At 50.4% G+C, this 16465-nt stretch overlaps 1 protein-coding gene across 3 annotated transcripts in view; it reads right to left on the bottom strand.

The window, feature by feature from the left end:
* Positions 1-15566, bottom strand: part of CSNK1D (casein kinase 1 delta) — a 37709-nt gene extending 22143 nt beyond the window's left edge. Inside the window, exons 1-2 of one of the 3 annotated variants that reach the window (XM_070390133.1) lie at positions 15166-15566; positions 8280-8390 (exon numbers count right to left, since the gene is read on the bottom strand). In XM_070390133.1, coding sequence (XP_070246234.1) covers positions 8280-8390; positions 15166-15241 — 187 coding nt within the window. In that variant the 5' untranslated portion in view covers positions 15242-15566. The remainder of the gene's footprint in view (positions 1-8279; positions 8391-15165) is intronic. The other 2 variants (XM_070390134.1, XM_070390135.1) reach the window with 2 other exon arrangements.
* Between the last annotated feature and the right edge of the window lie 899 nt (positions 15567-16465).

Below are 16465 nucleotides of genomic sequence, written 5' to 3'. Positions count from 1 at the left end.
GAAGCATGTCATGGGTAATTTGATAGGGGTCACATCCACTCTGTAGATTGCTTTAAGTAGTATGGCCATTTAAACACTATTCATTCTTCCAATCCAAAAGCACGGTATATCTTTCCATTTCTTTAACTCATCTTCAATTTCCTTTATCAGCGTTCAATCGTTCTCAGCATATGTCTTTCACCCTCCTCGCTTAGGTTTTTCCTAAGTATTTTATACTACTTGACAGAATTTTTAAAAAGACTGTCTTTTTACCTTCCCTTTGTGTTATTTCATTGTTAGTGTAAAGAAATGACATAGATTCCTGTATGTTACACTTGTATCCTGCTACCTTGATGAATTCATTATCAGTTCTGGTAGTTTGTGTGTGAAGTCGGTACACAGGGTTTTCTGTACACCTATGTGCACATAAAGACAATTTTACCTCTTCCTTACCAATTTGGATACCTTTTGTTTTTTTTTGTCCAAAAGAACTATGTTGAATAGAAGTGTTGAGAATCTCTTTCACATATTATAATCCGTTATTCATGATGAGGCTTTAATTGAAGCCACTTCAAGCTCGTTCCTGTGTCCTCGGGACTCCTGCCAGAGTACCTGTTTCCTTTCAGCCACATGCTTCAGACTCACCTTCCCTCTTCCCGGCTCACCCTGGAATCTGGGCTCCTCTTGGTGTGGAGTGATACTAGAAGCTGCCACCTGGGTGCCGGCTTGAGTGTGTGGCATTTACGTCTTGGTCAACCTGGCCCTTCACCGTTCTTCAAATCTGTCAGCCTGTCCTGTGGGAGGAGGGCCCTGCTGGACTGTGAGCAGAATCCCCTGAGCCCTCTCTCTGAGCAGCTCTGGGACACAACATCTTGCCAAGTCGTTCTCTCCATGAACAGAATGTCTTCGCTTGCTTGAATCCTCATCAGCATCCTCCGATGCGTTTCCCACATACGGGTCACACCTGGCTTAGGGTTTATTCCTCTGTACTTATGGTTCGTCTTTCACTACTGTAAGCAGTATTATAAGAACACCACTTTGGCCTCTGGACTTCTCTGGGGCCAACAGCCACCTGACCAGGGATCTTGGTTCTCTGTCCGACGAGATGTTTGCAGGTGGCTGTGCCAAGGAGCCAGTGGAGCTGCTGTGCAGTACTGGCAACTGAAAGTGGGTCGCTATGCTCCAGGTTCAGCTTCCCATCCATGACCCCTGGGGTCATACCTGACCTCCAAGTGGATGTCTCTAAGCCCTAGAGTGAGCTGTACACAGAGGGCTTACGGAACTTAAAGGAGGGCAAAGCAGTGGAGCTGACCTTTGAGAAGTCCCCCAAGGGCATGGAGTCTCTCCAGTCACCAGGGGGCTGAAAGCAGCCACGAGAGGGGCTATCTTTTCACAATCCAAGGTTTGAGGAGCAAAGAGGCAAAAGCAGGGAAAGGGTGGGTAGGGGCACTGCCATGGACCTCAGGCAGGGTACATGGCATCCCCCCACTTCCTTCTTGGCAAGGGGAGGGGTGAGACAGAAGGCAGCAGCTCTGGGCAAGTGCTTGCGGGCGAGGAGGAAACACCTCCGGAACCTGCATACCTCTTGGTCTCTACTCCCAAATTTCCAGCTTTTCCAAGTGGCCAGGACATGGAAGTGTTTTCCTGTGGAAGGCTATGTAGTAATAACACTTCCTGTGTCGGAGAAGGCGGAGCACAAGACCACAGGACACACCACTGCTCTCTGGGACCCCCTCTCTCAGGGCTGAGACAGGGCTTCCCCTGCTGGCCTCCTCCTGACCTGTTCTTGGGATAGGACACGGGACTGAGGACAGGCAGAGAGACGGCTGGCAACAGCTGCAGACCTGCTAGCCCTCTCCCTCCACCGAAGCCAGCACCACTTGTTTACTGCTCCCTGGGGGCCCACTTTCTCAGGATGCCAAGCTGCACTAGCTGTGTGCAAATGAACCATCTGTATTTTAACTTTTTCCTTCATAGAAATGCTCCACTGTGTATTTCAGTCTAGAGCAGTGCATTCTCTACCATCAATGCTCCACAGGAGACAAGGTTTTAACTCTTGCCCCATGACTTGATCTCCTACTGGAAGGATGGAAATCAGTTTGAGCAGGAAATGTGGTGTAGACAGGTCAGGAGAGGCAGGACCAGGTGACAGCACCAAGAGGAAGCGTGGTTGGGTAAGGGCTGTCTCTACGTGTGATGAGGGATTCCCGTTTCGGACCTGCGATCCCAGGCACAGACTTGCTTCACCTCCCTGAGCCTTCACCAGGGTTCCTGTGTGTCTGTAAAAAGTGGATTCAAAGGGTACCAGCTCGAGCCTCCAGGTGAAGATGAAGCAAAATCCTTACGCTTTAATAACGCTGAGCTTTCTCGCCCTGGCTTCTCACGACCACAGGCAAGGGCTTCTTCCTAGTATCTGGCGTCAGCAACCTGCCCCCAGCAGCAGTGGTCAGTGTTGTGGCAGCTGAAGGACAAGGGGCTCAGTTCACAAGCTGGGACTCAGTGCTGGAATGGGGTAGATACACTGGAGCACATGGAGGGACGTATGTCTGATGCTGGGTTCTGTCACCCCAGTGTCTGCCCATCTACTTACTATTTGTGGGGGCTTCACAGGACTTCATGAGTCACTGATCTGGAAATAACACGAGGTAGCCTAGGTGGTGTAAATATAAGGCAGTGGCCTTTTCCCATGTTCTTCTGGGGTTTTGTTGTTTACAAGCTTCCTACTGTATTCAAAGAAGAGACGGATAAAAGGTTGTGCACCAGGCAAAGGATCTGAGACACAAATTTGGGGGTACACCACCCCCCATCTCAAAACAGGGGTCTTAAGACCTTCTTTCGTGTTCCCTTCCCCCATTTCAGACCAAATCTTCTGTACTAAAAACTTGACTCCTATTCTACTCCCTTCTCCATCCTCACCAACACACCTGTACCTTTAGTCTGTGCGGGTATCTCCACAACTCAAAACGTTTGTCCAGAAGTACTGAAGCAGCTAGAAACATTCCATCCCTTGTCCCCAACTCCAGGTCAAGGCTGTTACTTGACATGATTCATGACAAACACACTGCTGCATTTGCATGGATCAAAACTACTTTAATCTCAAATCCTAGGGAAGAGAGAAGGTCGGTGGGGGTGCTTCTTTGTAGAAAGTGAGGTTGGGAGATCACTCAGGGGAAGATACATGTATCTCCAGGTCACTCAAGAGCTTTTGTGCAAGTGTAAGAAACGTCTATCCAAGTGGCCACACGACTGTTTAACAGGAAACAAATATAACTCCATGTTCTCTGTTAGACACCAAAGCTTTGTTTGAAATCTTGAATTTATGAGGAAGGAGTAGTTTGTCCTCTTCTGGTTCCCCTTCCCCTTGCTCTCCAACTACAGGAGACTTCAGCCCTGGGGCTGCAGGGACTTCACCCCCGGAAAGCAAAGACTCAGTGGCTGACTCTGCTGTGCCCCCACTTCCTTTCTCACTCGCCATGTCCTGTCACATGGGCTGGCTCTTTTCCTCTTTTCCCTGTCAAATGTAAAGAATAAAGACTAGCTTGCACTGAGGAGAAAAAGAATTCTATTTCCTAACTGACTGTTGGTGGTGTAATAAGAGAACTAATTTTATACTTTGATCTGAAGTATCTGGCTCACCGCTCTAACTTGTCTTGTCGGTTTCCTATGTAGGAAGTCAGATCATGCACAAGTAAATTTTTTCTTTCTTTCTTCTCCATCCTTATTCTTTGACACTTCCCCCTTCTCTGGTAGCTGAGACATGCCAAGTCACACTGGAGAAGAATGATTAATGGCAAGGTTGAAGATGATGTGGATGTAACAGGAGCCCCCAAGACTTTCCAGGTGAAGGCAAATGTGGGTAAACACCTGGGAACACATCCCTGTGGCTGGGGTGCCACCCTACAGGCCGAGCACCTGCCTGCTTCACAGAATGCCTTTCCACCAACAGGCTCTGCACCAGCGGGTATGGGCGAGGGAGTCACTGTGGCACCATGATTAAGAGCAAAACCCTAAAAGCCAGCCAGGGCTCCTCCTCAACACAGGGAGGTCTGTTTATGGAGACACAAGAGCCTATAAACTGCAATGAAATCCATCGAACCACAACTGTGTCAACATTGAAGAACCTCAGGAACACAGCAGGTCAAAGAGGAAAATTGTAGAATACACACAGTGTGACTGTATCACTCATGTCCAGAAGCGTGTGAACTAGGAGACGTGGGGCATGGACCTGCCACTCGTCTGCTCTGACGGTCCACTTCACTGGCAGCACCGTCTCTTACTGGTGACCCCAACACACCTTATCACCTCAAGATAAGATGCAGTAGAAGCAGGGCGCTCCTCTTCTCGGTTCCCTGGCCAGAAGAGGAAGATGCTATGTAGCCTGCTTCATCCTTGGCAGACTGTCTTGCAAACTAAATGCTGAGGTCCAGGCAGCAATCAACTCTAAAGCCACTCACAAGAATAACCCTGCTCCCTGTGCACAGACAGCTGCCCCATGACCTCAGAGGTGTGATGCAGCGAGACCAGAAAGCTGAAACGCACCTGGGATGCCAGACTGCCGCTCCTGGGGCTGGGGCAGGACATGTGAGGCCGCAGGTGAGACACACAGCCATCAGAGTGCTACCCGGTGACCAGCCATGCCAGGGACACTCAGCTGCCCCTGCCCACTTGCCCTTAACATGGGAAATGGGTCACTTGGACTATTATGTGCAGCTCTGGACACTTGATACTTTTTCCCTCATTCAGTCCAAAGATAACCAAAGCATATGCCTGGGGGTGAAACAGGAGGGATACCACCAGGTAAATGCTTTCCATTGGATTTGCGGAAAGTTTCAATGTAAAGATAGGAACTCAGTATTAATGCAAATACAATAGTTCATGAAGTGTTTGGCAATTCAACCTTAAAACAACTGTAAATACCATGGCCAAATGTTTCTGGGCGATGTCATTAGATTTTAAAAAACTAACTTCTTGCAGGATAATGGAGAAAAAAAAAATTAGAAACAAACTAAGCAAGGGCACGGGGAGCCAGGCTTTGGGCAGCTGCAGAGAAGTCCTGGGTGGGCACACGGGTGCAGAAGGCCTTCCTGCTCGCTCTCTCAAGCACATGGCTCTGGGGGTTCATTTTAGTATTCCAACAGCCACGAGCTCTACACGTTCTTAGGTACTGTGAAAGCTTTCCTAATAAAAAAGATCATAACTGTCTTAAATATACTGTGGGAACTGACCAGGCATGTAAAATGAGAGTGAACTTGGGTGAGAGGCCACCTGTTTCTACTGCCACGTCACTGGTGGCATTCACCCACCATCAGCGCAGAGCTCCCACCCTTCACCCCTGGCCTGAATTCTCATACAAAGGGCCCACCCTCTCCTCCCACACCTGCCACAAGCCTCGACCAGAAGCAGCTGTGAACTAAACAAAATATCTCCACTCGAAGGTTTCCCAAGGAGAATGTGGTCTAAAGATACTTTGTGGGATTATTAGGTCAGCCTCTAGGTTCTGCCTGGCAGTCCACTTTGTTTTGATAAAAACTGGGTGTCCACCCAAGTCCTTCACCAACATAATTAACTTAAAATTATTTCTGCTATTTCAAGTTTTTTAATCTATTGCACCAACTAGATCTGGGGCTCGTTCCTGATTGCTGACCCTCATAGAGGGCTGCTCTGCAGGAGTGGTCTGGGAGCTACAGTGCTCATGTTCAAACCTGTGTTCTTTAGAAACAGCCTCAGTTTCTTCATTCGTTATATGAGGGTGATGACACCTACTGCACACGACTGTGGTGGAGAACATGCCGGCACATGTAAAAACACTTTGAACAATACCTGACACTGGTGTGTCTTTTTTTTTTGCTTTTGCCTTTATTGAAGTAAAATTGGTATAAAACATATTAGTTTCATGTGTACAATTTCATCTTTGTATACAATAAAAGGTGATCACCACTGTAAGTCTGGTTGCCAAATGCTACCATACAACTGAAACTTTTCACCCATCTCATCCACACCCCAAAACATGTTGCTGTTGTTTTTTTTAAATGCCAACCCCTCCCTCCCTTAGGTGGCCTGAGTGAGCCAGCACAGCAGCTCTCTCTAGTGGAGTACTGTAAGGCCACCATTACCAGGCAGCAACCCAGGCAACACTGTACTACGAGCTAGAGAGGGCAAAGCAAGCCCTGGGCTACAAGCTTTCTCCTATGATGATGTCAATTTATCAACTGTCTGCAAAGAAGCCCAGAGCTCAGTATAAAAAGAAAAAAAACCATGATCAGAGATGTACCACCTAAGATGGATACAGCAGGGTGGCCAACAGCAGAGCTATGAGGTTTCCAGGCGGAGGCCTGTATTTCCTCTGCCATCCCAGCTTCGACAAGCTCACAAAATAGTACCAGCATGGAGCTCTCTGCTCCCGGACAGAATCAGTTTTCTAAAACAAACATTTACATCTTGATAGAATTCACCAAGTGTATATCTGAAGCAAGAGTAAAACCCAATCTACGTGTGGGTAGGGTCAGACAGGAGAATATCTTATCTAGAATTCTGGTGGGTTTCCATGATCCTACGGGAAGGGCATGGGAAGACTAAAGTAAGTGATCTTTTGCATTCTAAAATAGGGGGTCTAAGCAGAAAGTACATGCAGGGGCATTTAGCAGCATCTGCAGACATTTCTGATCATCCCAACTTGGGGGAGGGGGTGAGGGCCTACTGGCACCTAGGATGCTGCTCTCTGTCCTCCATGCAGGAGACAGCTTCCACAATAAACAGTAACGCTTTGGAGGAGAGACCCTGTCTAACCCAAATAAACTCTTTTCTGTTGAGGCAGGATCTTAGTTCTCTGACCAGGGACTGAACCTGTGCCCTTAGTGGAGAAAGCAGAGTCCTAATCACTGGACTGCCAGGGAATTCCCTTTGTTGAGTCTTAATCTACTCCATATTAGTTCCTCCCTGGCATCAGTTCTTCTCCTTCCCTCTGTCCCTGGGCGCCCAGCTGCTGAGTTCCCAGAGATGCTGCTCCTCAAATGCACAGGCTTTTCAGTCAGAAGGTTTCATCCAATCCCCATTACCAAGCTCCTCCCACCATGAAGGCCATATCCCAAGTCACCTGTTCCTATTCAGCACCACCTTAAAAGCTGTGGAGACTGCACCTGGTGCCTGAGAAGCTCACCAGGGGCCTCCAGAGGGCAGACACACTGACAGGGTCCTCTGTCAACCTCTCCTGGGCACTGGAGGGGCCAGGGAGTCTCCTCTCTATGTGCCATCCGAGAACCTACAGCTTTTTCTGGTCTCATAATACTAGGGATGAGAGGCACCGGACACCCCACCTGCAATCATCTCACAGGACTCTGAATGTTGCTTTAAGATGTACCTGCTGCTAGAGACACCTTGTGCTACGTCAACAGAGCTATGGTGGTTTCTCGAAGTAGCAGCACAGATCTGGTTTCTGGTAGCAGCAGCACAAATTAAGCTGCTTTGTGAAGCAAAGATGCCAAGAAGTCACCTCACCAGTCCTCCCTTTCCACCTGACAAAGGTGCCAACACAGACTCTGAAGACAAGCTTTCCTTTGGCAAAGTGCCAGGAGCCCACCCCCCATCCCCAACTCTCAAAGTATCATGGGGGCTTCTGCCTTGAAGGGTTTCCAAGAGGGAATAACACAGCTATTCTTCACACACAAAGCCCTGTCCCCAGAGAAATTCAAGACATTCAGGGTTGTGCCTAGGCTTTCCAAGCTCCTTGGGGAGCAGCACAGGCACATCCTTCAAAATGCTGCAGTGTCTTCAGGACTGAGACCCCCCACGAATAAGACCCCTTCCTGCTCTATTAGCCAAACAATCTCAGAGTCTAGAGAATTCTAAAAGGGAGATTCTGAAATCAGGATGGGTGCTCTCTGACATCCGGTACCCTCAGGCCCAAGGGGAGGTTTCACAGAAGCGGGACAGTAACTGAGCTGAAAGGGATCTCACTCAGGAGGAAGAGTCCGCGGACCGTCCCAAAGCCACAGGCATGACTGAGACAGCACAGGAGGATCAGCAGGAAGCTTCAAGTCAGTGCTGACATAAGTTCGTGTTCAAAGACACCAGTACATAACATTCCCTAAGAAGGGAATATTCATGCAAAGAGCATAAAATGATGTTTGTCGAGTGAGGTCCTTTGCAGGCTTCTCAGATAGTATCTGAAGGAAGCCACAGGATGGGGTAAAGGCTATGAACGTTCCTGCCCCCTTTCCAAATCAACCAGACTGTGATTCATGACATCTGCCATCTCCCTTATCAAACACCACCTTGGTTTTCTTAATAGGTAAAAATCATACCTCCTCCCTGCATCATTTTGTAGATTTTGCTCTCAATGTGGAGCTGAGGGTGTTTGGTTTTGACACATTCAAGCTTGATGGCAACTTCTTCTCCTGCAGCAATGTCCGTACCTTGGCAAAGAAAGAAAACCACAAATGTTAATCATCTGGTATCTCCCACCTAACCCGACATTACAACACACTGGAGAGACAACGAGTGCTCTCAGAATCTTCTGAGGACAACCAGCTGATGGATGTACTCCACTTTCTACTACAAAATGGTGTCAGTGGTAGATAAACCCTTGTGGGAAAATAACCTTATTTTCACTTTTTAAAATAGGAGTATGTAATATGTATAGGAAAATTTTACATGGCGTTGTATCACCCACTTCCATATGGCCCTCCTCTGATCACCAGGAGACCCAGAGACAGGCTGTACAGTTCTCTCCACAGGATCCCTACTTGGTCTGAACCTTCTCATCCAGCCTGCTGGTCAGCCCTGCATTCACCCACCCTAGGCTAGACCATGGGGAGTCCCAGGGCAACACATTCTATGTCGACCCCATTTCTCCATGCTTCCTTGATGGGCCTCAAGGGTGTACAATCCTCTCTCCAGAGGGAAAGCTGGGTTTCCACTGAACAACCACATGGCCTAAGCCCATCTCAGTCCATGCGGCCCAAGTACCAAGTCACAAACAGCAGGGTGGTTCTCAAGGGGGCTTGGTTCCCACGACACGGCAGGAGCCATCATTCGCCCGACACAGGTCAGGCCCAGGGAGACCCAGCACGTCCCTTCCCTCCCAGGGACCAGGACATTGCTCTGTGTCTCCTAGGGACACTGGATCAGGACTGGGTTCTGTCCGCAAAGCCCTAATCACACCTACGCAACACGTACTTGTCACTTATCTTTTGCCAATTTTGTGTTAAAACTAGCAACATATCTGCTCACATCTCCTGATCACCAGCCTATGACTGAAGATCAGAGGTTTAACCTCACGATGCCACTCTCTTCTTTACTACAATGTGGACCTACATACGTGACAACCACTACCCGTGCAGGCTTATCACAAAAATGTTCCTGAGTGCCAGTCTGACTCAAAGCTATGCTACAAGACCCCCCTCACCCTCCCAAGGCACATTCACTAGAGAGAACAGGAAAAGCAGTCTTAGAAAGCACATACCTAGGTCTCCCTTTGCTTTCCTCACCAGTTCTAAGTTAAAGCACTTTAATTCTTCCCAGAAGTACGGTTGTTTGTGAAGAAATTAACACTGGCTCCAGCAGCCCAGACGAAACCGAGACCCATGCTGGGCAAAGCAATGTTGCCAGTCCCTGGCAACTCAAGTTTCACCACCTGAGTTCAGAGGGGAGACCAGGAGTCTGTTTCTTGGAGTTGTGGGGATGAATGGGTTGCTGGTTACAAAGCACACTGAGACTCCCGGACAAAAGGCAGAGTAAGGTCAGCAAGCATTAGAACAATGAAGACCTGCAGGAGAGTTGTCTGCTTGACATTCACGAACCCAGTAAATGCCCAAAAAAGAGAAACTGTCTCCTCTAGTCTGCTGGGACAGCTGCTTGAAATGTATCCATTTCTAGTGGCCCTAGGTACAAAGCTGGTCACCAGTGCTGGGGTTCCACGGGAATAACCACCATTTGATCACTGTTAGTGACCACCTTCAATTGAAGAGCTCCCTTTACCATGCCACAAAAACTCCTGGGTACTCCGAAGAAAGATAGGTAATACATTTTGTCCTTCCTGCCTCAGATTGGGATAATTTACCTAATCACAAGAGAAATGACTTCATTTTAAAATGTACTGTGTAAATGGAAAATGAACTCTGAGTTCCTGTGAGGACCTGGAACTCTGAACTGAACTTGCCAGCCCATGAGGAACAGATGACTCATCTTTCTAGTTACCTCAGCTACTCCCCCACCCCAAAGCAGGAGCATCAGAAAGTCTGTGATTATAGCACTCTTGCTCTTTCAACTATGTCTGTTCTGTCAACCTTGCCAAGAGGCAGGTTCTCAATGACAACATAGCCTGAGCCTGCACAGGCTACCTACTGAACTTGCACCTTCAAAAAGGCTGAGAACACTTCTAGCTCCACTGTATCATGGTTGATAAAGCTAACATCTGAGTCACCCCTGCAATACTGACAGTCTTGGGGACAAATGACCACAGGCAACTCTGAAACACAGTTGAATTCCAGTCTCCCCTAACATCACACCAGCAACAAAGCCAGCCTCCCCCAAGACCACACAGAGCAAAAGTCAGCTTCACCTAAGATTACACCAGGAAACAGCTCACCTCCTCCATGATTACACCAGCAAACAGCGTCAGCCTGCCCTAAGATTACACCAGGACAGAGTCAGCCTACCCTAAGATTACACCAGGACAGAGTCCACCTCCTCCACGATCGTATCAAAACAGAGTCAGCCCCCTACAGCGTCACAGATGCAAAGGGTGCCCTGAGTCTGATGACTGAAAGAGGAAAGGCTGGACATGGGTTCTGTGCCAAACAGACTCGAGGGCAGCACCCACTCCAGGCTGTCTCCTCTGAGAGGTCTTCACCACTGGGTGAAGGAGCAGAGCTTCAAGTTCTGTATGTTCCATGGGAACTAAACAAGAGAGACCCCTTGTTTAGTTTAGACCCCTTGCACCACTCTGTAGCCCTGCAGTCCTATCCCAACTCCCCTGGCTGACAGCAGCCCCTGTGCTCTACCACCAGTGCTGGCCCACGTCTTGTCCCCAGACTGCCACCAGTCCACAAAGGGAAAACACAGTATAGCGAGGAAGCACCCAAGAGCTCTGATGGCAACATGACATTGCTGCATTTTAATCTTATTTAACAAAAGTGCTGGTCTGCCACAACTGGAAATTACAAAGCTTGGGCCTTCACAACAGGTAACTTTTAGAAGTATTTCTAGATGCTGCTGCTAAGCCGCGTCAGTCGTGTCCGACTCCATGCGACCCCATAGATGGCAGCCCACCAGGCTCCCCATCCCTGGGATTCTCCAGGCAAGAACACTGGAGTGGGTTGCCATTTCCTTCTCCAATGCATGAAAGTGAAAAGTGAAAGTGAAGTCGCTCAGTCGTGTCCGGCTCCTAGCGACCCCATGGACTGCAGCTCACTAGGCTTCTCTATCCATGGGATTCTCCAAGCAAGAGTACTGGAGTGGGGTGCCATTGCCTTCTCCACTTCTAGATGGGGAACGAAAAAATCTGAAAGGTATTACTGAGCTCTGGGTTCCAGATTCAGAGCAAGTCAAAACCAAGCGGTACATCATGATTACTCTTAGTGTCTGTTCACAGTGAGATGTTTTATCCCCCAACAACCTCAGCTCTTTTGCGCAGTTCCACTGCTGGTCAGACAAGAGCTCCCTCTCACCAGGTAAAGATGTTAGTCTATGTTTAGACACAGGTTGATGCTGGTCCTAGGAAAACAAAATTATGCCCCTCAAGTTGAGAGCAAAGGCAGAGGATAAATGAAGTGAACTTAACCCTAAGCTTGGCCCTTTCCTGGAAGAGAAAGGTTAACTCCCACCGATGGCTGTCTTATCTTAAGAAATAGGGAGAGGCCTCTCAACAGCAGGTCAAAAGTTACTCTCGCAGGACAGCCACTGACAAAGCAGCTGACTTGGTATCTAGAAACACTCAGGCCACCACTGTAGAGGACACAGGTGTGTGACTGCAGGAGCTCACACTGCAACTGCTTTCCTCTCCTGGCCTGTCAGCCACCATTCTGGAGCCTCTACTGCGTGCCAGACACCCCACTGAAGAGAAGTGAAAGTCAGAGAAGGGAAAACATGAAAACCAAGTATGAAGAGGTTACTAAGCTTTAGGTCCCCCAAAGTGTTTGTGTATATGATAAAGTCAAACTGCAAAGTCCACCTGGGTGAAGACTGGACAGATGAGGCCATCCTCTGACAAACCGATTGTCAGGATCAAGTACAAATGCCAACAGCTTGCAGGAAGAAAACCTCCTTCATTCCACCAATCATGAAAGGGGGTGGGTCCAAGGTACTGTAACCACCTCTACAAGACAAACATGGACAAGAATAGAGCTCCATGAGAACAGGGGGATCACAGTTTGGGAAAGACTGGAATAAACTGCAGGGCACAGTGCTGAGTGCTCATGTCAGCACAGCAGGCTTCTGGAAAGGGAGGCCAGCTCTGGGCCTTCTTGGTTCATAAGTCATAAGGCATTTAGCAAGCTGAAGGATAGCTCTCAACCCTCAGCTTCAAACACCTAAAAGCACTAGAAAGTCCAAGAAGACCCCAAACCCCACGCTCAAAGCAAGGTGGAGGAGGAGGAGTCCAGAGTGATCTGACCTATAGCAAAGTGACAGCAACTGGAACAACTTTAATCGTCATCATACTGTAATTTGTAGGACATAATTTTAAGATGAGAACCAAATTCATCATTCCTCAACTAATGACTAATTAATTGCCTAAAAAATGGAAAAAAAAAACCAACCCAGAAACAACAGTGGTACAGATGACTCAATACATCCCATGGTCCTTGGACCATAAAAAAGACTGAGAGCTGAAGAATTGATGGTTTCAAATGGTGGTGGCTAGAGAAGACTCTTCAGAGTCCCTTGGACTGCAAGGAGATTAAACCAGTCAATCCTAAAGGAAATCAACCTTGAATATTCATTGGAAGGACTGATGCTGAAGCTCCGATACTTTGACCACCTAATGTGAAGACCCAACTCACTGGAAAAACACCCTGATGCTGGGAAAGACTAAAGGCAAAAGAAGAACGGGGTGCAGCAGAGGATAAGATGGTTGGATGGCACCATCAATTCAATGGACATGATTCTGAGCAAATTGTGGGATATAGTGGAGGACAGAGAGCCTGGTGCTGCAATCCACAGGGTCACAAAGAGTCAGACACAACTTAGCGACTGAACCACCTCTGACCCACTTTTCCAGTCACACATCTCAATCTAACAAGACCACGTCACATTTTCTCAGTGAGGTAGCATGTAGCCTGAAGCCACCACTACATGGGCCAAGAGCCATGGCTGATGAAAATAACTGGTTGTATCCAACCACACACAAGTAACTCAAAGCGTATTCCAAGGGCTGGGCCATGTGGGTACTCATAAGGAGTGCTCAAGAGCCACAGTGTATCCATCTTAGGACAAATGTGAAGGAGAAAACTGAAGACAGATCCCTCTGGGACCAGTCAGCATGATGATCTGTATCAAGCACCACTGGTGTGCCCAGAACAAGGTGAGGCCCAAAGGACACACTTGTGAATAAGCCTACAGGGTCTCCCACAAAACTCTCAACTTCTTTGTGAATGCCCTGGTGACAGTGTTCCACACTCTGACTGAACAAAGTTTTGGAAAGCAGAGAGCTGTCTGGCAAGGTTTCAGACCAGAGAACAAAAAGTTTCAAAACACTTGACTTTTTCCTATCAGTGTAAAGGTGGCTAATGGATTGGCTTTTCAGTATGGCTCCTAGGTCTTAGGTTAAAACTTCTGCCAAAATCTATTGTTCTATAAATACGGCAAACAGCATGCATTTACCCAGCACTTTGCCTCCCAAAACACTGCTGAGAAGGCAACTGCTGACTACCAGACATAAATATTTAAACAGCAAAATGCAAGTGTCTCTAAAGTGTATTCTACTCAGCAGGGAAGTAAAGCACACACTGATGTGACAGGTTTCCCCGTAGGGTAAGGCTACCAAAAATAGTTAGGAACTACCCTAAGTGTGGATTCCTCTTACACTGTCAGCCCAGGAGGTCGTGCATCCTTTTGGGAACTATAGCCAAGGATGCGGCAGTGAGCACACGGACTTGGGACCATCTGAAAGGCATAACCAGAAGCATTACTGACAAACGAAGCTATTCCTGACCCTCCCTGACACCAGCCAAACAAAAACACCAGAGCGGGCTGCGCAAGCACAGAGCATGTTTACCCCCAAACTTGCGCAATGACAGTCCCTCTGCACACGCACCGCGTGCCAGGCTGGACGTCCCCAATGTGGGGGTAGGAGTAACTTATATACAATTATTCCTCTGGGAAAACCCAATAAGGTATTTTTAAACTTTCAACTGTAAGACTCAAGGCAACCTTTTATTACACACGTGTATATGCGCTTTCTTTCACTGGAAATCTGAAGCCATCCGGAACGTTCTAATCTTCGCCCCGCCCCCCCCCCCCCACGTCTACCTGGAAGAATTTTCATAGCAAAAGGGCAAGCCAATGAGTAGAGCTTTGCCACTTTATTTGCCTCTAACTCTGCCAACACCCTAGCGCTGACTTTGTCCAGAATCACCTGAATGTCATTCTCGTTTAAGCCGAGGTACCTAGTACGGAACTTGGATGCGCAACATGTTCTCAACGACCACTCGACTGGCCCCCAGGCGACCCTGCGCGCCACCTGCGGTCCACGACCCAGGCTCCGAGCCAGAGGGGCTGGTCAGCTGAGGCTGCACCGTCACGAGGAGCGCCGAGGAAGCCTCGGCCAGCCCCGGACTCTTCTCGTGCCCGCCGCACGGGCGTAGGACGTGGGAGCCGCACTCGCTGACGGCCTTTGTCTGCCTGGGGGGGCTACTGGGAGCGGACACCAGGCGGGGCAGGCAGAGCGGGCAGCGAGGGCCTAACCAAGGCTCCCGGCCGCTGCCCAGAGGCCGCGAGCTCAGGTTAAGCAGGTGCCCTCGGAGTGGGGTGGTGGGGTGGAGGGGCGCTGGTCAAAAAGGCCTAAAGTTCCTGCCTGGGGAGTTGGGAGATCCGAACCAGCGGGGACCCGGCTCACCGCCAGCGGCGAAGAGGGTCGGGCCTGGGGTTCGAGTCGCCGGGGGCGGGGTCGCCGGGGCGGAGGCCGGAACGGAACCGGGGCCGGCGGACGCCGGTTTGGGGTGGCCCGCGCCGGGGGGAGGGGCGCCTCACCGAGATAGATGTCTCCGAAGGAGCCGCTGCCGATCTTCCGGCCCAGCCGGTACCTGTTCCCCACTCTAAGCTCCATGGCGGCGGCGGCGGGACCGGTTTACTCCTGCCCTCCCGGCCGCTTCCTGGGTCTGAGCTCGGGGAGGCGGCGCCGCTGCTGCCGCTACTGCGGGTCCGGCTGCCGGCTCCGCCCCCCTCACGGCCCCGCTTTCACCATCGCTTTCCGGTCGCCCCGCCGCTCCCAGCGCCTCAATACGGGGCGGATGGGACAGTTCGAGCGCCGCCGCCCCTGTCCCGGCCCCCGCCGGCCCCGCTCGCCCTCTCCCCGCCGCGGATGGACTCGGATCTCCCGGGCCTAAACCTCCCTTCAGCTGCCTGAAGGAGCCGCCGCCATCGCGCTGTGACGTCACTTCCCCTAGCAACCCGGTGGGGCGGGGCTGCGCTGGCCGAGGGGCGGGGCCGCGGCTTCGGGCGGAGGGCAGGCGGCGGGGCCGCGCAGCCTAGGGGCAGGGCTAGGGGCGGGGTTAGGGGCGCGGCCGGGGCCTCTGGAGAGAGCCTGGGTGAGGGCTGGGCCTGGGGCCAGTGCTGTGTGGCGTAGTCGCGATCCACGGGTGTCCCGGCCAGTCCTCCTCTTTCCTTGCCCCCTGCCCACCCCCGCCCAGCAGTCCCTGGCCGAGAGCCCCCTGCCTGGTCCCTTTCCGCATACAGGATCCACGTGCTCTCGCAGGGACTTCGTTTGTCCCCGCAGGTGTCTGGGAAGCCAGCTTCTCCTCGCGACAGGCATGGGACAGGCTTCCAGGCAGTGCCCTTTGCCGAAGGGAGAGAGGGGACAGCCTGTCTCTGCAGGCCCCAGACCCACGCATTCGGGACTCTCGGCGGCTGGGGTGGTGGGAGTGGGGACGCCCTTCCCTGCACAGGTGTCTGTAGGAAGTGACACAGGCCGGGACACAAGTGTGCACAGGTTTCTTGGGCTGGCCAGGGCGTGCACTGTGCAGTTCCCCTCCCACCCTCTGAGCCAAGCCCTGGGCCTACAGCAGGCTCAAGGGCCTACAGCAAGCTCAAGCCTCTGTCGGAAGGAGGAGCAGTTCGAGGACCTCTGGTGTCAGACTGAAAGGTGAGGCTGACGCTACCGTGGTTCAGAGGATGAGACCTGCATCGCCTGCCTCTCCAGTTCTGTCTCCTGGAAACTGGATCTCCGTTTTCATTTAGTCTGCCTTGGCTCTTCAGAGAGGCCCCTGAACCAAAAGGAAATGAGTTTCACCTGGATTCTTCTCTTGGCCTATCTCCTGCCCCAGCCAAAAAG

This window comes from Bos mutus, chromosome 19 (assembly GCF_027580195.1).
Source record: "Bos mutus isolate GX-2022 chromosome 19, NWIPB_WYAK_1.1, whole genome shotgun sequence".
Classification (NCBI taxonomy): domain Eukaryota; kingdom Metazoa; phylum Chordata; class Mammalia; order Artiodactyla; family Bovidae; genus Bos; species Bos mutus.
The sequence above is the reverse complement of the archived record's forward strand: the minus strand, read 5'-3'. Positions and strand labels throughout refer to the sequence as shown.